Source organism: Conger conger, chromosome 4 (genome assembly GCF_963514075.1).
Source record: "Conger conger chromosome 4, fConCon1.1, whole genome shotgun sequence".
NCBI lineage: Eukaryota > Metazoa > Chordata > Actinopteri > Anguilliformes > Congridae > Conger > Conger conger.
The window spans coordinates 8,439,369-8,462,015 of NC_083763.1; the positions used below are offsets into that span (position 1 = coordinate 8,439,369).

Below are 22,647 nucleotides of genomic sequence, written 5' to 3' on the forward strand. Positions count from 1 at the left end.
TGATGAGGATATACTGCGTAACCAACTGCGTGACGGATTCCCAGGTGTGCCCAAGATACTGTCTGTGTCTTTTCGTGCACAGAAGTGACCACTTTGTCGTTTTATAAATTTAACTGCAATGGCTTTGCATTTGTTTATGCTGCAGTGCTTAATTAGTTTATTAATTGGTCAGTCTCCGGTCAAAGGGCGTGTAGGACCATGGAAACACAAGATTCAATGGGAAAACAACGGCCAGGTATATAGCCTATTGAGCACCGGTACGCAATTCCAAGCCCCGATACAGGCAAAACGGGATACTCAAATCTATCTGAGCACCAAAAGAGAATCTATTAGGCACCCTCCATCTAGATCGACAAGCAGGTCGCCTGGAGCTCGAGACATGAATGTAGAATCTGATCTAAACCAAAATCACGGCAATATCCAACAAAGCGCAAGTCACTCTCAAACCAACGTGCACAGAAGCACAGACGCCAGGCGCACTGGTCCAGCCTCGGATCGCAGGTCTGGAGCGAGGAACCTGCTGCGGGGTTCATCCTACAGGGGACAGGTTGCAGGTTCTCCAGGTGCTCGAAGCGCGTCAGTGGGCGCGCGCTCTGGAGCAAATGTTACACCGTGGGTGACTGACAGTGATCCTACAGGCAGCGGAGTCCCAAGAGGAAGACGAAATGATACAAGGGACAACAATAGCGTTTCAGTTTCAAGGGGGGTTCATGTTTCACAAGCCAGATCCACGGCGTTCACCCGAGGTCGCGGAGATGATGGTGCAGGGGGACCTCTGAATCCTCTCGGCTTGGAAACTAGTGACAGAACAGCTCAAGTGGATGATCCCACAGCACTTTTTGGTGACGATTCTAATGATGATAGATCCCCAAATCTGCTTTCTGGAAATAACAATGGGGTTGGAAGAGATAGCATCATGCCAGAGTCTGGGGAAACGGCATATCCCGACGACATGGTTGGAGATGATCCACGGAATCGGTTCAGAAACAGGAACACAGTTCTCCACAACGCCTACCGCCCCGGTGGGAGAACAAGGACTCCATCGCGCCGTCCGCAAGGGACTGGACACGGCACAAGATATTTTCTCAACGGTAAGGTGAAACATCTCAGCTTACCGTGATGAAATAAACCAGTGTTTACCTAAAAAAGCTCAAGGTGTTGTTTAAATTTTTACTGCAGGACTGCCAGACCTCATCCCGGACCCGTATTACATTCAAGCATCGACTTATATCCAGCGCATGCAGATGTACGCCTTGAGATGCGCCGCCGAGGAGAACTGTCTGGCCAGGTAACTGTTTCCTTTTAAGATTATAATTTTGGTGCTATATTTTAAGACACTCGGATGTGTTGGTAGGCCTATTACAATTTACAGCCTGACATACAAACCGATCTCACGTCATGGCACCTTCAAAGCTGTGATTCGTTCTCAATCTGTTGTTCTCTCTGCTTTATAATGATCACAACAAAGAAAAGAAAAAATCCAAAATATTACTAATATGTGCGTAACCTAAATTCAACATCTAAGTCACAGCTTATATAAACATTAAAGACTGAAAAAAACTTAACTCTGCAATGCATCCTTCCTTTTACCGTTTTCAAGGTCCGCATACAGGCGCAGTGTCAGAGACATTAACTTCCGGATGCTGCTTCGCTTCCCCCAGAGGGTGAAGAACCAGGGCACGGCGGACTTCCTTCCCGTGAAGCCCCAGCACCAATGGGAATGGCACAGTTGCCATCAGTGAGTTCACACCAAATCTACGTACTCAAAGACGATTGTAACTAAACCAAAAATAATATTAAAATATTATGACTGGGACATAAACACATTTGCAAAATTACTGTTTGGTAGCATTAGGCTATACACTTATTGAAAAAATGGCCTAATCCCAGTCTTTTTATATCCATATGTATACAGCTGGACATTGGCTAACTTAACTGCACACTCTCTGTTTATTTGGCTTGTCTCCATAGAGTACCCATTTTCAGTTCTTTATGGAACCTTCTATCATAGGAGTGAAGTGTGAAAGTTCCCAGACAAAGAATCATTTTGCCTGACAAAGAATGTTTGGACCCTGGAGCAATGCAGGGTTAAGGGCCTTGCTCAAGGGCCCAACGGCTGTGCAGATCTTATTGTGGCTACACTGGTAATTGAACCGCTGACCTTGCAGGTCCCAGTCATGTACCGTAACCACTACAGCACAGGCCGCCCTAAACACCATGTTTAAAAGGCATGCGACATGGCTCAGGCAGTAAGAGCAGTCGTTTGGCAGTCGGAGGGTTGCCGGTTTGATCCCCTGCCCGGGCTGTGTCAAAGTGTCCCTGCGCAAGACACCTAACCCCAAATGCTCCTGACGAGCCGGTCGGGGCCGTGCATGGCAGCCAATCGCCGTCAGTGTGTGAGTGTATGGGTGAATGGAGAAGCATCAATTGTACAGCGCTTTGGATAAAGGCGCTATATAAATGCCTGCCATTTACCATTTACATCAATTTTGTAAACTTCCAGTGTCTTGTGGAAGTCACCGCATGTCTCACAGGTCACACCAGCTCAAACTAACCTGGTCCGGAACGCTCCGTTTCAGGCACTACCACAGCATGGAGGCCTTCAGCACCTACGACCTGCTGGACGTGTCCACCGGGCTGAAGGTCGCCGAGGGACACAAAGCAAGCTTCTGCCTGGAGGACACCACCTGCGACCCGGGTTTCAGAAGACGCTACGCCTGCACGGCGCACACGCAGGTACCGCTGCCGGCTCCAACTCCGGAGACGAATCTGCATTTAACAAATGCCCTAAACAAAATGGATGCCTGCCTTGTATGCGACATTAGTTCATTAGCTCATCAGGGTGACATTAGCCCGGAAGGTAAGAGTGGTCATCTTGCAGTCAGGGCCGGTTGGCGTCTTGCATGGCGGCCAGTCACCGTTGGTGTGTGAGTGTGTGTGTGAGTGGGTCAATTGTGCACTTGTTCTTGCGTTTGATTTGCACTTTGTTGTACGTCGCTCTGGATAAGAGCGTCTGCTAAATGCCACGTAATGTAATGTAATGTAATTGTATTGTAGTCCATTTACGATTTAACATTTTAAAAACTAAACCACCAATCAGCACCCCTTCTGTGCTTCATGTGGTGCAGGGATTGGGTCCTGGTTGCTATGACACCTATGACGCCAACATTGACTGTCAGTGGATTGACATCACAGATGTTCCACCTGGGAATTACGTCCTCAAGGTAACCTTAAATAACCATTCTATTAGACAATTACGCATGTTAAAGTAGTTATTTTATTTGGAAAATGACCACTGAAACTCAAGAACAAGAGGACTGTGAACAAGAGGGTTTGTATTTTGGTCAAGCAGTAGTGCATTCATTTACATGGTTTATGATGGCATATAGTGAACCATTTAATGCATAAGCACAAAAGTATGTGATTACAATGTTTGTAACTGAACATTCTAATGCGGGTGAGGCAATCACTAGAGACAATTGAAAGCAATAGTTCTAGAAGTGAGTTTTAGAATTTAGAAATTTGACATTTTTGCATTCAAAGACCAACTGCCATTGATTGGATTCTGTTTTCAACTTGCAGGTTACAGTGAACCCAACTTTCCAAGTACAGGAATCGGATTTTTCCAACAACGTCGTGAGGTGTGACATTACATACACTGGATCTTATGTCCAAACACGCAACTGCCGGATAACTGGGTCAGTAAGCCATTACCGCAAGCATGAATTTTCCCCCAGTGATATTAAAATGCCATTATGAAATGGTAACATTTTATTTATCCTTTTGAACTCATTGTTTTCTCTTTTGTATTGTGTTTCCACAGCATCTAATCTACCCAATACGCAAATACAGTCATCTGAAGTGAAGTGGAGTGAAGATTTTACCCTGATGGAAATTAACACACAACTAACTGGGGATCTTTTTTTCATGCATAGCTTTTTTACCATACAGTTTTGAAGGTTTAATTTTTATGAATGTCATCTATTTAGTTGGTCCATACTTTTGTTAAAACTTTTTGTATTTTTCAACTTATTTTGGACATTAATGTAAGAGATTTTGATAAGCGTTGTGATTATAAAATATTAAATGTCTGCATTTCTCTAACCTTATTGAAATTCAAAATAAGGAAGGAGGTGATGAGTGTTTGCACTAATATGTGATTATATATTACATTTTATAGCTTTTTAATGGAAATTTAATGGAATTTTTTTAATAACATAAATGGGCCAGTTTAACAGTATACATAAACTCCTCAAAAATAACAAACATTAATTTTTCATTTATTTTTGATATATTGAAGATTAGATTATATAAGAAAAGATAAGATTAATTAAATCATTTGTGTATGATTGTGTATTTTTCTTAAACCAGCCACCCAAACAATGTTCAAATATTGGCTAGGAGGTTTTAATGTACCACATATCATTATGTATGTTTGTATGAGTCTTTCTTCCCACATACAATTTAGTGGAATGCTGCTCAAGCAGATCAACTTGAATACTTCTTGTAAAATAGTTTTCGTTTTTTGTTCCTAATGGGTGAATGTACAGTATTTAGAGCCCTTTTCTTTAGCTTGTTTTGTATTAAATAATTGTTATTTTATGTGAGTATGAACCAAAAAATGTACTAAAATCTAAGAATAAATAAATTGAAAAACTGTGTATGAGAATTTGTTCATTACCATTATCGTGATGAGATTCTTTTGCAATTCACTCATCTTGAATGAATATGTACACATGTACAGTATCTTGTGTAGTATCTACGGTATGCTTTGTGAAAACATTGATTCTTGCGAGAAGTGGCTCAGTCAAATACACACCAGTCTATCCTAACAGAATATTCTTCCTCAGTTTCAAACTTTGTCCTAATCACATATTGTATTCAAAAACAAACCCAATCATAACTATGGTAGTTCTCTGTCAGTGCTCTGTCCAAAAACGTTAATCACAATAATGCTTTCCCCGAAAGATATTCTGCTCAGGGCTGTCCAATAAGACAACATTGTTAATGGTAGGCATTTATATAGGGCCTTTATCCAAAGCACTGTACAATTGAGGCGTCTCATTCACCCATTCATACACACACTCACACACCGACAGCGATTGACTGCCATGCAAGGCACCGACCAGCTCATCAGGAGCATTTGGGGGTTAGGTGTCTTGCTCAGGGACACTTCGACACAGCCCGGGCAGGGGATTGAACCGGCAACCCTCCGACTGCCAGACAACTACTCTTACTGCCTGAGCCATGTCGCCCCTATTGTATTCTCTTAAAACCTACAACCAACCTATAATGACCTGATATATATTTAGTAATCTTTGTCCAAAGAAGGATAAATATGAAAACCAATCCAATTGGATGCTACTAGTCCTGGTGGCACACTAGTACAGTATATACACAGCACAGTGCAATGATGCTAGACAGCTATCTGTTCATTCAGACAGGCAGGCAGACAGATAGATAGATATTCAACCTACTCAGTCCAAAACTTAATGCCAGCATGGGCATTGATGATATATGAAAAAATAATCAAAATTAATTTAGTTAACCATCAGCTGCCCAATGACCTATGGTTGCCAGATTAGCCTCGGTATGTTATTCAAACTGTCTGGAGAGATTTCGCTTCCCTCCACCAAAGCCATTCTGTCTGTCTAGGAATTCCAGTATATTTACTAGTCACAATGTCAACCAAGAACATGCCTTAGACGTATTTACGTAATTACACAAATTCAACATTACTCAAGATTTACACTGATGGAAGCATGGAACAGTCCATGTTTAAAATTTTTACTGACTACATTCAGGGGAATGCATTGAACTTGATGAATGCGCTTTGAAAGGAAGCTTGTACAAAGCATTTCCCCATTTGAGATTTTAAACATGCCACTGAGGCAAGAGGAAAAGGTTTTTGTTTGAGCAGCTGAGCACAGGGCAGACGGATCCAGAACCCAGCAGGGAGACAGATGACACAGATTGGGCTCATCACTGCTGCCAAAAACTACAAGCCCCCAAGATCCAGGACAAACCTCAGTGCTTAGTTTTAAGTACACCGTATTACAGGTGACTGCAGGGGAAATTAATCTGGCAGGCTTTAGCTCTGGACAAAATGATTCAGTATTGGATATTTCTGTTGACATGAGTTTTACCCAATATTACCATAGCTCGTACAGGCCAAGCAAAACTGGCAGAAATAAAACAGGCTGTGGGAATTTAACACTGATCGGCTGTGAATCACTTACAGTCGCGGAGGGAAAGCCGCTAAACCTTGGGTCCCGGGCCAATCAAAGCCTGTGCAATCATCTTAGGTGATTTAATCATTACCTTGATTAAAGATGGAGGAAGGATGGAGAGCACAGGGTGGTGGTGGTGGTGGTGGTGGTGGTGGTGTTAGATAAATGATGGCTGGTTGAGTGTGCTTGTGAATGTGTTAATCCTTGGGGCAGCATGTTGAGTGGGCCTGTTCTGTTTAGACGGTGAGGAACAGCCAAGTTCCACAGTTCATCTGGGGAAACCAGCTGAAGGCTGCTGGGTTCGGTAGGTCTTCCAGCCATAACATTCCCAACGCCAGACCTGGGAGTGTGGGGCACTTACACTAGCAGCAAATATCGCTGCTAAAAGCAAGAAATGTATTATTTTCTCCTAGATATTATGCGATATTTGCAACATAGCCTCACATTTATGATAAATTATTATGAATTGGTTTAATTTAAATTACTTACAGAGTTACTTACAATGTAGTTGAAAGTCACATCTATGCAAAAAAAAAAGAAAAATACTTCACTTTACTGGGTCATTATGAAAAGTGTGCATGATGCAAAATGTTGTTTAAAAACCATTCAACTAATTCAGGAAAACATCTATAATAATAATAATTACTCATGCGTCTAGACATTGGCAAACAAACATTTATGCTAAATGAATAACACTGTATAAAAGTTTTATTACAACAGGTTGTATATTTATTTATTAATAATATACTCATTCAGACTCTCAGGTCCCATTATATTCAGCAAAAATAACACAATTCTGTCATCTGGATTCTGCTTCAGTTTGTGACAACACACTGCCATTGCTGAGTAACAGAAAGTACATTTTTCCAAATTTGAGGGACAGGCCCCAAAAAGATCTGCTTCAGCAAGTTACATCATAAACTGCCAGTTCCCAAATATCACTGCGTAGCCACAACCGTGCTTTTCACCTGAATACCACCCAGGGTTGTTTTCATCTGTCAGCATAGGAAAAAAACACTCTGCACCATTTCTAAGATGCTAATGTTTCATGAACCACAACGTAGGCTATGGCAGTTCGTTTCTTCTGCACACAATAATGGAAACAAAATTATATATATATATATATATATATATATATATATATATATATATATATATATATATATACTTATATTACTTATATACTTATATACTTATATTTTTTAACAACACATATTTTCTATTATAATAGCATATTAAACTTTTAATACTTTTTAACTCGTTAAACCATATTTCTATCCACCATTTGGAATGCTCAATTGTCCAAAGTTGTCAAAAGCCCACAGCGTTGTTGTAACACCTTATTCAATTTTGGCAGGTGCAGACCTGCACGTGGAACTCGTAAAGTTTGTGTAGCCAGCGCCCTTCTCTTTTCCTTTCTGCAGCCAAACCTCTGCCACACAGAGTCATGTCACATGATGGACCACACATCAACTAGCACAGGCAGACCACAGGTGCTCCAGCTACCAGAGAACGTGCTAGGGATAGGCCTGTAGCGTAGTGGTTAAGGTAAATGACTGGGACAGGCAAGGTTTGTGGTTTGAATCCCAGTGTAGCCACAATAAGATCCGCACAGCCGTTGGGCCCTTAACCCTGCATTGGTCCAGGGGAGGATTGTCTCCTGCTTGGTCTAATCAACTGTATGTCGCTCTGGATAAGAGCGTCTGCCAAATGCCAATAATGTAATGTAATAGGATATTTCCTGCCACAATTAGCCTTCAGTCCCAGTTGTGTAGCCCTCTCTCAGCTTTACCTGGCACTGAAATGGTCAAGATAAGACATAATTAGTGCTTTAGCTGGATACATAATCAGAGATATCCTTATTCATATAAGCATATGTATCTTAATGAATATACATTGTATTTTAGCCTCATTGAGCAGGTTGTCATTGGTCATCTTACAATGCAGATGGAAGACCCACCTCTTCGGACTATCAGAATCAGAATCAGAATCAGAATCAGAATCTCTTTATTCGCCATGTAGTTTTACGTACAAGGAATTTGCTGTGGTTTGTGGGTGCATGCAAATAACATAAAGAATGATACCAAAAAAATAGGAACATAGATATATAATAAGGTGGAATGTGATCTAGGTAAAAATAAGTAAATATATACAATATTGATAACCAAACTGCAGGGGGTCCAGGAGGGGGTCTGTGATGGATTTGAGGTGGGACAGCACAGGGCGCTCAAAAGACTTCATCACCACAGAGGTCAGGGCGACGGGTCTGTAATCATTCAGTCCTGTGATCCTTGGCTTTTTGGGGACAGGGATGATGGTGGAGGCCTTGAAGCAATCTGGTACATGGCAAGTCTCCAGTGAGGTGCTAAAAATGTCAGTGAACACCGGAGACAGCTGATCGGCACAGTGCTTCAGGGTGGATGGAGAGACAAGAGTCTGGCCCCTACTGCTTTGCGGGGGTTCTGCCTCTTGAAGATCCTATTGACATCTCTTTCCAGTGAGGACAGAGGTGTCTCTGAGGTGAGTAGCTGTGGAGTGACCCAGGCTCCTGCTGTGATAGAGGAGGTGGGGGAGGAGGGGGGCTGGAGCTGGTGGCTTTTGTCATGGGGGATGGTGTCAGGACTGTCCCATTGACCTTCAAAGCGACAGGAGAACTCATTCAGGTCGTTGGCCAGGCGTGAATTGTTCATGGAGTGGGGGGTTTTTGTTTTGTAATTAGTGATCCGTCTGAACCCTTTCCAGACAGAAGCAGAGTCATTCATATATTTTGGCCTCCAAAATTCATCAAACTTGCCCACATTTTGATCTCATTAGGTTTGACTCTTGACAGTTGGTTATGCTAACAATATAGTGGCACTATAATATGGTTTTAATCATTTCTTCATCACTGCTACTTGTTAACTGTTATCCTCTTCTGTAGTCAGTGTAGATCTTGTACTATAGTTCTACTGTGTGCACCTGAACATAGATTTTTAATCACTCTAATTATAATATAATATAATATAATATAATATAATATAATATAATATAATATGAGAGAACCTGATCATATTGATATGAGTGTGCCTTGGGGTTAACAGAGAGGCATACCAAATATGCTGGACTACGTTCATTTGACTCTCAATTTATTTTTGTTTCTCTCACAGTTTACGACCGAATGACTGGAAGTTCTTTTTAAAAATAACAGCACGCACCTGGACAGAACAGCAGCAGCCTGCGATGCTAGGTGTGGTAAGCGGCCCGTTCTACACATCGTTATAATTTAACGAGGAGACTGTCTGAAAGCAAAGAATATACTCTTACGTGTTTGGTATGTTTTCCTCACAGCTCCAAAGCAAATATCAAGCAGTCAATATGACAGCTTGGCAATACACGTCTGTTTTTTAGCAATGTGAGATCCTGTTATTTTATTATTTTTGGGGAATGAGGTGGGACAGGGTGGAGAAGCAAGCAGGATAGGGTGGGGAGGGGTCGCCAGACAGCTGCCATCCTGTTAGTTTTGGTCCGACTACAGTCCTAAATACCGCCCATGTTCCGCCTTTGGTTTTCAACTGGGAGGGCAAATGAGAGGGCAATCCTATCAGGGCGGCCTGTAGACTAGCGGTTAAGGTACATGACCGGGACCCGTAAGGTTGGTGGTTCGATCCCCGGTGTAGCCACAATGAGATCCGCACTGCTGTTGGGCCCTTGAGCAAGGCCCTTAACCCTGCATTGCACCAGGGGAGGATTGTTTCCTGCTTAGATCCATCATCTGTAAGTCACTTTGGATAAAAGCATCAGCCAAATGACATGTAATGTAACCTGTTGTCTCTGGATGCCCTGTGTTTAACGAGGTTGCAGACAAGACGCATTTTAGGCACCCTTGGGTCCTGCCCAAGCTCTATTAGCATAAATATTTAACACTCGCCATTCCGCAGTTGAACTGATTAATTCCTTTGAACACATTTTCAAAAGCATAAAAACTATCCTGGCACTTCATCAAAACCACTGTTTTACAACCAACAGGCCAATATGAAATGTCTGGGAATAGATTCTTGACAAATCAATTCATTATATTTAGTTATTTTCTTAATTTTACAGGGACCATTTTTTATGTAAATATCTGTTGCATCAGATAATGATCAAAAACTACATTTTATGTGCAGGTTATACAGTAGCAATAAGTAAGATAAGGTGATAACAGAACAGTTATGAGACAGATCAACAATACCATAACATTTAATGTGTGAATGATGCCATGAAGTCTCAGATAACTAACAAAATCATAAAAACTTAACAGTACAGAACATTTTTTATTTACACTGTTAAGAACTAAAACATCGTAATTTGATTCCTTAATTACTTCATTTTTCAGATCGTTTGCGATGCCCATGTCGTCTAGATGAATCTTGTGCGACTGTACAAACCAGACAGGCCGGTGTCACCCATAGACTGGATGTCACCTCAGATCCGTGTAAATTAAACCTGTCTTCTCAACATAAAATTGTAAATTAAATTGCATTTGCAGGAGTGAAGCGCCCTCTTGTGGCCAACAATGAATACAGCCGTTTAACGGTACCGTTTGTGTTGTGAGAAGAGTTGAATAAGGATACATTTTAAAGCGCTGTTTATTCTATAGATAATAATCTTACTGTCTCATGCGTAAAACACATATACAACTTAAAATTGAGGTCGGGCTTCAATTTGTCAACTTTGACTCACAATTAGAAGCCATAATTATTGGGTGTTTTCACAAACACAGGTTGGTGATTTCACTCTTTAAAATCTTTACAAATAATTGCCTAACTTAGTTGAATGTAACGCTTGCATTTATATTATGGACAAATTTTGACTCGACCCAGCCCAATCTACAATGTCTTCACAATTAAACTTTTTAAGGTGATAGTTCATGCGCATATGTGTGTGTAAATATGTATGTGCACGCCTACTACCGTACATACGGTGAAAAGCCAGTGTCCAAAATGGCGTCCTCCAGTACCATGGGCTTCGGATCCTCACCCTTTCTAATAGTTTCACTAATATGTGTGTTGACACTGGAATTGGCTTCTGCCAAAGAAAGAACCAAAACGGTGGAATTCGACGTAAAACCAGGGGGAGTGGTACATACCTTCACTAAGAAAATCGTAAGTGAGCAAACATTTCTACAAGCATAACTAGTATTAGCTAACAGCTATACAGATATATAGTCGTTCGACTAACGAGGCGACTTGCTAACCATCTCGCTAGTTTCTGCAACTGAATGAAAATGTGGTAGCTAACTAAATGGATTACAGATGTGCTGTTAAAATGATTCCTAGCCTGTTTCAAATGTTAGCTAATGAGAACTAGGCTTATCTTACGTGTATCTATGACCAAAAACTATTATTTGCAAATGCATTTTTAAATAAACTTGATAAATAGCTTATATTGGTATTGTTCTTTTTTTATTTGTTGCATAATTTAACATGGTTAAAAATGCGGGTTGCTCACAATGCACCTTTTGTATGTGGTTCGTATGAAAACCCGACACCGACGAATAGAAAGCTTCCACGGAGAGGCCGACACGTCATTGCGGAAGATAAATTGACAGGGGACGTTTTCATTGGGTAGTGGGTGTAGCTAGACGATTCCAAAACACGGCAATTTACGCCGCCTGATTGGAGAGAAACAAAGTAGGAAACTTGATATCGGACCTGCTGCCTGTTAATGGGCTCCAAATCAGCCTGGCTCGATTTGTAGAAGTGGAACTGTAGTTACCGCGTCATTCGCAGGCCAGTGATCGGGTGAAATTGGGTTGAGGTTCATCTCTGGGGGATTTCCCGGGCCCTTTTTGTACCTTATTCTGACAGGGGGGAAACAGGGAGGCGGTGTCACAGTAAAGTGAGACATCCCAGCATCAAACCCTGGCCACTTCGGTCGGATTCCTGTGGGTTTGAGAATGCACTGCACTGCCCTACTTGCCCAAGAATGTAATTGAACTCACCGCTGTGTTTGTCTTCCTCAGAAAAAGTACGAATGCTCGTTCACGTACGCATCTCAAGGTGGAACAAACGAGGTGAGCTACACCACAGCATTGAAACTTTTTATTTGTGTGATAATTTGGTAACAATCCACAATCCACTAAAATCATCCTGGATAAAAACCTGGACACGGTACACTGTAAAAAAAAAAAAACAAACAAAAAAAGAAAATGTGTGTCCCGACAAAAATAAATAAATAAATAAATAAGTAAATAAATAAATAACACAACCCGTGGCTGTTTCACAGAGAGTCTGATTTTTGCATCATGTTTGTACAGCAATGGCAAATGAGTGTGGGCCTGAGTGAAGATGAAAGCCACTTCTCCTGCTCTGTGTGGAGGTAAGTACTGGTGCAATGTTGTGTACAATCGTGTGCCGCAGTGTCACTCAACTCAACGTCCTGCAGACCGCAGTATGCAGGCATTCGCTCCTACCGTGCGCTACACCACCTGATGTCACTGATTATTTCACCTGCTCGGTTCAGATAATAAGCAAATTCGTAAAATCGGGTGGTGTAGCGTACGGTTGAAGGGAATGCCTTCAGACACAGCGGTTGAGTAGCACTGCTCCACACGCACATTAAACAACAAAGATGTGCAAAGGTCTTTGGCACGTGGATAAAGATTCCACGAAAGCGAAGATTCTTTTAAAAATTGTTGAAATTGTCGGAACATTTAAAGTAAAGGGTAACTAAATCAAATAAAAATAATTCCTCCCTTCGCCCTTTAAAAATGCATCAGTTCTCTGCAGTTTTTAGTTTTTATCGGCTGGTAGGTTCCAAGCATATTCAAGGACTTTCCACAGTTCTTCTGCAGACTTTGGCTGTCTCACTTTCGTCTTGCTCTCCAGGTAATCATGCTTGTATCAGAAAAGTGGTCTAGTACTTAATTTTTTTACTTGACTTCATTTACTTTGTGACATTTTATTTGTTCTTAAGAATCTAGGGTGCCTAAGACTTTTGCACAGTCCAGTATATTCCTGTGATCTGTGTGACTGCAGTGTAATGCTGGCTGTTTACATTGTAAGGTTATTTTTACCGCGTTCATTTATCTTGTCGACACTTTTTTTTTTTTTTGCCTGTCTTGCCAATTCTGTCCTTTGACTGTTGTGTTTGGACAGGCTTCATTCTCACTTCCTCTTCCCCCCTCTCTCTAGACCCCAGGGGAAATCCTACCTGTTTTTCACACAGTTTAAGGCCGAAATCAAAGGAGCCAAGATCGAATACGCCAGGGCATATGTAAGTCCATCACAGATCAGCAGAAGGAAATGGCATGTAATCGGCCTCCCATGAGCTTTCTTCCCCATCACACTTTTCTACTTATCACTGTTTATATAATCGACAGGCTATTCTGCTGTGTAAAATGGTGGCTGTCGGGGACTGCGTAATGGCGGGCCAAAGGTGGAAGGGGATGGAAGTTAAAGTGTCCTCTCCGTCTGAACAGCATCGTGTCTGTAGCAGATAAGACGGAGAACAGATGTTGTTTCTGCGCATCACGTCCCCAAGGGATGTACAGTAGCCAGCCAACTCCTCTGGCTTAACTGGACTGAATGTTTCAGCAGTGTGATTAATTTACCCTCTCCTACCTCCACTGGACCTTTTCCCATCTTCCTGTACCTACATTATTTTTTACTTGCTTGTGCATTAGTCCCCAGGTATGCTCAGATACCTGGCTTTCTCTAAACTCTCTCTTAACGCATGTTCTACAAAAGTACTTTTTGGTGAGAGCACAAAATGATAGACAGTGGGCAACTGACATTGAGGCACTGAGTGATTTAGCTTTTTTTCTTTTTTTTTAGAGAAGATTGGTTTAATGGAGCAGCTATGCCAACCTTCTGAAATGTCTTTGGATGTAACGTACATGTTTAAATGGTTTCAGAAACCACAGGTAGGCTGCCGGAATGCAGTGAGTGTACAGACTGCAGTATAGTCACGCTCGGCTTGAACACCGGGTTTAGAGTTCTCCTGTTCAGGGCGGGTCATCCGTCGTTCTCCGTGGTCCCAGAGCGCCGTCTTTAAAAACACCTCCGTGATGAAACGGCGCCTTTGGGACGCACCTTTCACGGTCTCCTCTCGCTGACATTGTTCCCTGCATAAAGAGAATTAACAAATTGACAAGCTGTTAACAGAAAGGTCTAGGGCTTTGAAGGCACAGACGGGTCTCAGAAGGGGCGGCCTGTAGTGTAGTGGTTGAGGTCAGGTAAATGACTGGGACAAGCAAGGTCGGTGGTTCTAATCCCGGTGTGGCCACAATAAGATCCGCACAGCCGTTGGGCCCTTGAGCAAGGCCCTTAACCCTGCATTGGTCCAGGGGAGGATTGTCTCCTGCCTCGCTCTGGATAAGAGCGTCTGCCAAATGCCAATAATAATGTCTCCTTGTCCTTGTCACTCATTGCTTATTGTCAGTTTCCACCTTTCTACTATTCGCCCTCCTTCCATTTGTTTGACTGTGTCTGTCTCTCCTCCAGTCCCAGGCAGGGGTGGGAGGTCACAGCGATGTGGCTTTGAAGGAGGAGGAATACACAGTGGGAGATCACACGGGTGAGACATCTCTGCGCTTTTATAGCTCTGGTGAAGTTATGTCACCATTGTTTCCCTCTGCCTCTCCGCCTTTAAAGTGTGGAGGATTTGAGCTTTGACGCTTTCTTATTTCAAACATTCATTTGAACCCTTTCGCGTTCGCTTTTGGTTTCTCCAGTGACCCAGAAAGACGGAAAGTTCCACGCAGAGCTCTCCAAGTTGACTATCATCGGCCAGACGCGCCACGATGAGCTCTGATTGGCCGGGGCCACTTGAGTTCGGCTGGGCCTGTTTTCAGAACAGGAGGAGGACCTGTGCACACAGCTGTTTCACTCTACTGTCAATCATGACCCTGGAGGGATGGGATTTACTTAAAACAGAAAATCTGTCAAAACCTGAACTTGATTGTGTTCTAACTTCTCTGTAGAATAAAGAGGTGAATGTATTGGGGGATGGGAGGATGGGGGGGGGGGTTAAGGAGTAAAAGGTGAAATGTTTTGCAATATGGATTCTATGAGGAAAGTGTAGATGCTTTGGGTTGCGGGATTTAGAGAATTTAAAATTGTATTTTCTTGTCTTAAACTTTGGATTTTCTTTCATCAATGCATTTTTCCATCTACCGTTTACATGCAAAAGTGATCATGAATATGGCCCAGATGTTGGTAAATATTATGCGAAGGAAAGATGTGCAGTAGCTTGTGGACATTCTGCCTACACTTACCTTTCTGCAGCAGAAATCAGTCTTTCTTGTCCAGAATACTTCAGCGTCATCAATGACGGTGGTGCACTTGTCCCGCACCATCAAGTGTCACTGTGGAATACAAAAAATCTACTTAACACCGACAGGCTTTGAGCACGGTTCCCCACAGGTTTTTCTGACTTTTCGACTTCTCTTTGGTTTTTTTACTCATTGTTATTTTGTTTTATTGGAAAAATGGATATCCAAATAAATCCAACTTTGTCATACAACCGTGTGACCTGTGATTTAGACTTCCTGTGGGTTAAATTGTGGGTGTCAAGTTTTGATTAAAAAACTTCAAAAGAATAGGAAAAAACCACAATACTTTGATGTGTTAATTTTCCTCTTCCCCTGGGGCATGGTTCAAAGATGATGAGATTTTCTAAGAGCAGGGATGTAGGAGCAGTGAACTGGTTTGTTGTGCTCATCCTCCCATCTCGTATTGTCACATAAGCTTGCTTTCGCAACTGACTTCGATTGCAACTGCCATTAAATGCATAGTGCACACTTTTCACACTTTCCCCAAAAACCCATTGCACCTGCTCGATGCTGTAAATTATTGAACAGCCATCTAAAAAAAATTTTTTTTTTCTGATGGAATTATTGCAGAGAGGCAGAAATAGGACGGGTATAGCCGCTCAAGGGCAAGGGTTTTAAAACACGTTGCTGTGTTTCCCGGTTCGGAAAATTCCAGATAAAATAAGCTCCGTTGTATGTTTTGGAAGGTGAGATGACCTCGAAAAAAAATCCTAAAATGTATATTTCCAATTTACCAAGGATAGTTTCGCAACTTTTTTAGGTTTTCTTACTCTTTGCCAGTACAAATACGTCATTGTAATGGGCCATCTGCAACCACTCTACATCCTTACCGTCTACCTCCCCGTGTTTATGCGGCCATCACAGATGTAATACGAGCGGAGTTTGTTTAAAACGATATTCGAATACATTCCAAACGGCCATGATTAAAACCAGATTAAGGGCTGGCCGAACATGAATAAATGAGGAGAATTTGGCTGTAGTAAACTAAAATATCCACTAGAGGGTATTCATTTTTTTATGTCAATGATATTCAAAATACTGTATTTCCTAATCAATTGCGGCAAATAAACCTCGGATGTTTATTTGTGTTGGACAAAGGTTAAGCAGTAGGATTAAGTTCTAACTAAAACCTGACACACACAATGTACGCCAGTTGAGTAACCCTTCTGAATGACTCAAAGGGGGTGAGTCATGCACCGTTTCTGGTAAATGTTTACATTCCCATTCTCTGCCGTTGTCTTGTACAACTGCTGCGACGGCGTTCACCCACATCTCCTACTCGCCGAGAGCAGATGGATATTGTGGTGGGGGTCAAGACTCGAGACACAGGCGGTGGAAATGAGATCAGATAATGGCAGGAGGCCGTGTGAAGGGTCTGATTAATCCCCAGCCACCACCACCCCCCTCACTCATGTCTCACAACTCTTCCCGGCACTGCTTACGACGTTAGCTAAAAAATCACGTGACGAAGGGCTATTTTCACTTCCTGGGCTGGTTGTGTAAATGTCTCCGAATGTCATTGGGCGTGCTCGATTAGCGGGTCCCACTGAAGTAGTTTTTTTATTGATTTTCAGCCGGTCCCCCCAGCAGGAGGCTGCCAACCTGCCCGCACTAACGCAGCGGTGACAAGTGGTGATGTCACACCCTTCACATAAACCAGGAACCAAGTGCCAGTAAACGAGAGAGCCCAGTGTCCACACAGGCTGCTTTTATGGGTCTAGTCCAGGGCTGCTAAGCCCTGTTCCTGGAGATCTACCGTCCTGTAGGTTTTTATTTAATCCCTAATTTGGTACACCTGATTCTACTAAGTAGCAGCTCAGTGAGGTTACATTACATTACAGTTATTTAGCTGACACTTTTATCCAAAGCAGCTTACAGTTGATTAGACTAAGCAGAGGCCAATCCTCCCTCGAGCAAGGTTAAGGGCCTTGCTCAAGGGCCCAACAGCTGCACAGATCTTACTGTGGCTACACCGGGGCTTGAACCACAAACCTTCCAGTCAAGCACCTTAGCCACTAGCTGCTTTGTTAGGGCTGGAATGAAAACCTACAGGGTGGTAGATCTCCAGGAACAGGGTTGGGTAGCCCTACTCTAGCTGTTGAATGAGGTGTGCTTTGTTATGGCTGGAATGAAAACCTACTGGGTGGTAGATCTCCAGAAACAGGGCTGGGCAACCCTGGTATAGCCCTTTACGGGTGGTCAGCTGTAGCCCACTAAGGTGACCGGCTAAGTCGTCAGAACAGGCTCTACAGCGTTGCCTCCCATACTCACCGAGAGCTGCCTGTTGCTTTGGGTTCTCTGGCTCTTCCACAAGCTGACCAAGGCCCGTCTCGCTGACTGCTCCAGGGCCCACGGGTGCCGTCCACCGCCCCCTCACACCATGGTGGAGAGCAGTCTACGCTTCGCTGGGTAGGGGGGAGCCTTAACGGACTCTCTCCCCTTCCCCATCTTCGCCACCTGGCCGTTGTGGGGGTACGGAGGCGGTTTCTTGCTTCGGCACGTCGGTCCTCCAGACCTGTGGTCTGCGGCTTGGTGCTGGTTACGGAAGGCCGGTTTGGGGAGGGCGGGACGCGGTTGGACCGCCCCGCTCTTTGACTCTTGACCTTGGTCCCCGTGCGGATTTGCCGGGGGAACGGCCGTGGCGGGAGAAGCAGAAGTTCGATCAAGAGGAGGACCTCTGTGGTTCATCGCCGCCACCTGGTTGGTCACGATGACAGACGGATTGAGTGCGGGGGGGTTGGAATGGGCGGGGGTGTCTCTCAGAGAGGCGCGAGCGCGGGGGGGGTCCCCCTGTTTCGGCCGATGGCCCCCCACTCCCCTGTGACTGGACATCATGACCCCGCTGGAGCTACTGCTGCAGAGAGTGTCACTCGGGACGCTGTTGCTAGGATCCTCTTCTCCAAGGTCAATGTTGGAGGTCAGCAGCTCAATCTGTTGGACCACCTGTGTGGGGAAAGGGCTCTGAGGAGTGAGTCCACATCACAGTGTCAGAGTCACGCTGCTCTCTCGGTCTCTCGCACCTCGCTAATGCCTCGCTAATGCTAAACTTTACATTCAAGGCGGGGGGTGAGGTGTAGTATTTAATTAGATACAGGGTCCATGAAAGTGAAATGTGATACTACAGTTTTGCCAAGTGAGACAGAAACGATTCTCTGTAAATAGATTATGACCACGCTTCCAGCTGCTCCGCTCCAAGCATCTGTTGCTCAAGGGAGCGAGTGAAAGGTGCTATGGAGCATATCTTTCGATATGCTCAACGCGGCACACATCTACCAAATGGAGCACGTCACACAACAACGGTGACTCCTCTATTCATTAAGTCTTCACTTTTAAGAAGTTCCATTCAGTCACATTCTGGGATGGAAAATAAAATCTCACCCATGCTTCAGTCATTGTGTAATATTCTATGCAGGCAGGGCTGAAGTGTCTGGGGAACACTTTTATTTGGATATTGCCAAGACCATGCACTTTCCTATTACTCAGAAACTTTAAAGTTCCATGGTAAGCTGCATACTTTTAGTCAGGAAGTAAACTTCACCTTCCAGAACAGCTGTAAGCACAAGCCCACTCAGTTTTCCCCTCACCTGACTAAGGTATTTTTTTTTTTTTGTGAATTCTTAAATATAGGGTTGTATCAACAAACGAAATGGGGGAGGTATAGCCCTTCTTACCTCCTTCATCTCGAGATGAACCTGCTTCAGGCCTCCCAGAACCCCCTCCAGGTCCCCGACCACCCGTCGTATCTGGTCCCGCACCGCCGCTTGGCTCATCTTTGGCTTGTCGGCGCCCGGCTCTTTCTTCTGTCCCCGTTCCGCGACGGGGCATTTGTTTTGGACGGGCCTCGCGTCACTGCCGGGCCAACACAAACTCCTCTGCCCGCCGCGGCCCGGCTCTCTCCGAGGAACTTCGGTGGAGAAGATAAGCCCCCGGGTCGAGCTGGGCCCATTGCAGCCCTGCTCCTGTCGATACTGCGGCCGGGTCGAGTCCCCGGAGCCGTGATTGAAGTTACTATATTCCGGTCCGTGTGCGCGGGTGGAATTTGAGCCGGGCTGCCTGCCGAAACCGCGTGTCGCTGCGTGCGCCTGCCCAAACACACGAGACCCCCGCTGGAAGCTCTCCCTCGAATAGCCCCAGAACTGCCTCTCCACCACAAACCCAGGCACTCCGTAGCTCTCCTGACCTTTGAACCCGGCGGGTGGGGGTGGCACATACTTCCTCCCGGGGGGGTGTGGCTGCGCTGGGTGGCCGCGGCTGCTGGAGCAGACGCACTCCCTGAGGGCCTCCCTGCCGGGCGAGCCCCGTCTCTGCCGCGGTTCCGGGGCCTGGCTCCACCTGGCGGAGCCGGGCTCCCGCGGGCCGCTCCGGCTGACGGGCTTCTGCTCGCCGAGCGGCGGCCTCCTCCTCTGAAGATCGCGTCCGTCAATGTTGGCGTCCGCCCTCTCCCTCACGTGGGGACTTCCCTTCCCCTCCCGCGCCGCGAGCCCCGCTTCTCGCCGTCTGTCTGGCGGGAGCGGGAGCGGGAGCGGGAGGGGGCTAGCTTCCGTCTGCGAGCCGGGCCCCGTACGCAGCGTCTCCCTCTGGACCACGGCCCCGTTGCGAAGCCAGAGCTCTGGAGCACCGCTGCGCTGAGGGACCCTCGGCAGACCCAGCGGTCTGCTGTCTGAGAACATGATGTAAACAGTCCGGTCGCCAGAAGAAAACTCCTTAAAGATCGAGCTTTTTCCTCCCACTTCCCGCCTGAGCCATTCGCCTCGGCTGGTTTTCTCATCTGCTCTTTTCTCCGTCGCTCTCTCTCTCACTCGCTCTCTCGCTCTTCCCTCTCTCTCTCTCGCTCTCAAAAACTTTCTTCCGCTCCTCTTTCGCCTCAGAATTCCCCCCTTCTCATATTTCCTTTCTTCGCCCGTTCCTGTTCTTTCCCTCTCTTGCTTTTTTCTCTCTTTCTGGACCCTCCCTCCCTCCCTTTCCTCTCCCTCCCTCTCACTTCTTCACCCTGTTGCCCTCTCTCCTGCTGTGGGCCCCTGTCTTCCTCTCTCTCTCTTTCTCTCTTTCCCTGCCTCTCTGTCTCAATCGCTATTGCTCGCTTCCTGTCTCTCTCTCTCCCTCTCTCTCCCCCCTCCAGCAATGCGCTCTCTCCCTTTCTCGCTCTTTCTTCCTCCCACTCTTTTTCACTGCCATCCCCCCTCCCTCCCTCCCTCCCTCCCCCTCTCTCTCTCTCTCCCTCTCTCCCTCTCTCTCTCTCACTCACTCACAGACTCTACCTTCAATCAAGTTCCCTGCTTTTAATCCCTGGTAGACGCCACGTCTCCATGTGAGGCCCAAGCTCTGATCTGATTACTCCTGTTCTGGCTCAGCACGCACCAATTAAACACAGCCTGGGATTCCAGAACAGGACTGGGGGAGACGCAGGGGGGGGAGGGAGGTGGGGCTTACGGAAGAGTCCCACACCAGAGGACGAAAACACGTCCTTCTGGTAAAAGGATATGTGCCTTCGAAGCCACTCCTGTCCCCCTCTCTGCCCTCCGTGAGTGCTGCGATTCACATTCGCTCACCTCAGTCAATCCCCTCTGAAGCGGCTGGCACTATCCCTCCGAGTCAAGTCACACGTCCGCTCGGCAACAATCAGAATGACTTTGTGAGGCTCCCACAGCCTCACCGATCCCTGGATTTCTGTAAGTGACTCTCCTCTTCCAGCAAGCTCTCGCTGGCTGCATCCCACATTACATTTTCACAGCGTGGCTGAGAAAGGCTGTGACGTGGTGTTGTTTTAAAGTGCTTCTCTTTTAATTGAACTGCAAAGCAAATGATAGCTGAATAATTCTCTTTCATATAAATACACAGTCAAAATCAAAGGAAAAGCAGGTAGTTAATGCCTTGAAACCTGTTCGGAATAAGTTACCGCAAATGAGGCACTGGTAATTTGCAAAAACATGTCAGGCAAGGCATGTTCAGCTGACCAATAGTGAAATAAAAAAATGTATCCTGAGTAAGGAACAAGGAGATTAATCCATCTAAGCTTGACTAAGGAAATGCTGAAGCCCCATCACAGCTGTTTCAGATAAGTAAATAAATCTCAATCGTGCACACACACGCAAACATATATGCTAACATGCCTACACTCAAATGTACACAGGAGTATGCATACGTGTGCACAAGAGCACACATACAGGCACACATGCATGTACACACACAAACACACATGCACACACACATACACACATACAAGCACACATGTGGACACAAGCACACACATGCACACACACACACACATACACATATACAGGCAAACATGCGGACACACAGACACACATACAGGCACACATGCACGCACACACACACACATACATACACACATACAGGCAAACATGCGGGGGGGGACACATACACATATACAGGCAAACATGCGGACACACAGACACACATACAGGCACACATGTGGACACAAGTACAAGCACACACATGCACACACACACACATACACATATACAGGCAAACATGCGGACACACAGACACACATACAGGCACACATGCACGCACACACACACACACATACACCTATACAGGCAAACATGCGGACACACAGACACACATACAGGCACACATGCACGCACACACACAAACACACATGCACACACACACACATACATACACACATACAGGCAAACATGCGGGGGGGACACATACACACATACAGGCACACATGCACGCACACACACAAACACACACGCACACACACATGCACACACACACACACACACATACATACACACATACAGACAAACATGCGGGGGGGACACATACACACATACAGGCACACATGCACGCACACACACAAACACACACGCACACACACATGCACACACACACACATACATACACACATACAGGCAAACATGCGGGGGGGCACACATACACACAAACAGGCACACATGCACACACACACACAAACACACATGCACACACACACATACATACACACACATACAGGCAAACATGCGGGGGGGGGGACATACACACATACAGGCACACATGCATGCACACACACACATACACATATACAGGCCCACTTGTGGACACACACATAAATACACACATACAGGCACACATGCGGAGATACACACACAC

The 22,647-nt window shown here is 45.0% G+C and overlaps 3 protein-coding genes across 4 annotated transcripts; 2 read left to right on the forward strand and 1 right to left on the reverse strand.

Annotated features, from left to right (window-relative positions):
• On the forward strand, positions 1 to 4,661 carry loxl5a (lysyl oxidase-like 5a). Its single transcript, XM_061240076.1, has 7 exons — positions 1 to 1,091; positions 1,180 to 1,288; positions 1,601 to 1,738; positions 2,580 to 2,736; positions 3,129 to 3,224; positions 3,583 to 3,698; positions 3,824 to 4,661. The coding sequence occupies exons 1-7, from the start codon at positions 119 to 121 to the stop codon at positions 3,828 to 3,830; spliced, it is 1,596 nt and encodes a 531-aa protein (XP_061096060.1). The 5' UTR covers positions 1 to 118; the 3' UTR covers positions 3,831 to 4,661.
• A 6,481-nt stretch (positions 4,662 to 11,142) lies between these two features.
• On the forward strand, positions 11,143 to 15,716 carry mydgf (myeloid-derived growth factor). The gene is made up of 6 exons (XM_061240760.1): positions 11,143 to 11,353; positions 12,214 to 12,264; positions 12,508 to 12,569; positions 13,385 to 13,466; positions 14,696 to 14,768; positions 14,926 to 15,716. Exons 1-6 carry the CDS (start codon positions 11,192 to 11,194, stop codon positions 15,003 to 15,005), a joined length of 510 nt encoding a protein of 169 aa, XP_061096744.1. The 5' UTR covers positions 11,143 to 11,191; the 3' UTR covers positions 15,006 to 15,716.
• On the reverse strand, positions 14,008 to 20,538 carry LOC133127684 (collagen alpha-2(I) chain). Of its 2 annotated transcripts, none has more exons than XM_061240759.1 (4): positions 19,197 to 20,538; positions 17,797 to 18,468; positions 15,469 to 15,558; positions 14,008 to 14,316 (listed from the first exon to the last, which is right to left on the reverse strand). In XM_061240759.1, the coding sequence occupies exons 1-2, from the start codon at positions 20,193 to 20,195 to the stop codon at positions 17,899 to 17,901; spliced, it is 1,569 nt and encodes a 522-aa protein (XP_061096743.1). In that variant the 5' UTR covers positions 20,196 to 20,538; the 3' UTR covers positions 14,008 to 14,316; positions 15,469 to 15,558; positions 17,797 to 17,898. The 2 variants fall into 2 exon arrangements, with proteins under 2 accessions (XP_061096743.1, XP_061096742.1); XM_061240758.1 differs by having other exon boundaries at positions 17,797 to 18,486.
• Between the last annotated feature and the right edge of the window lie 2,109 nt (positions 20,539 to 22,647).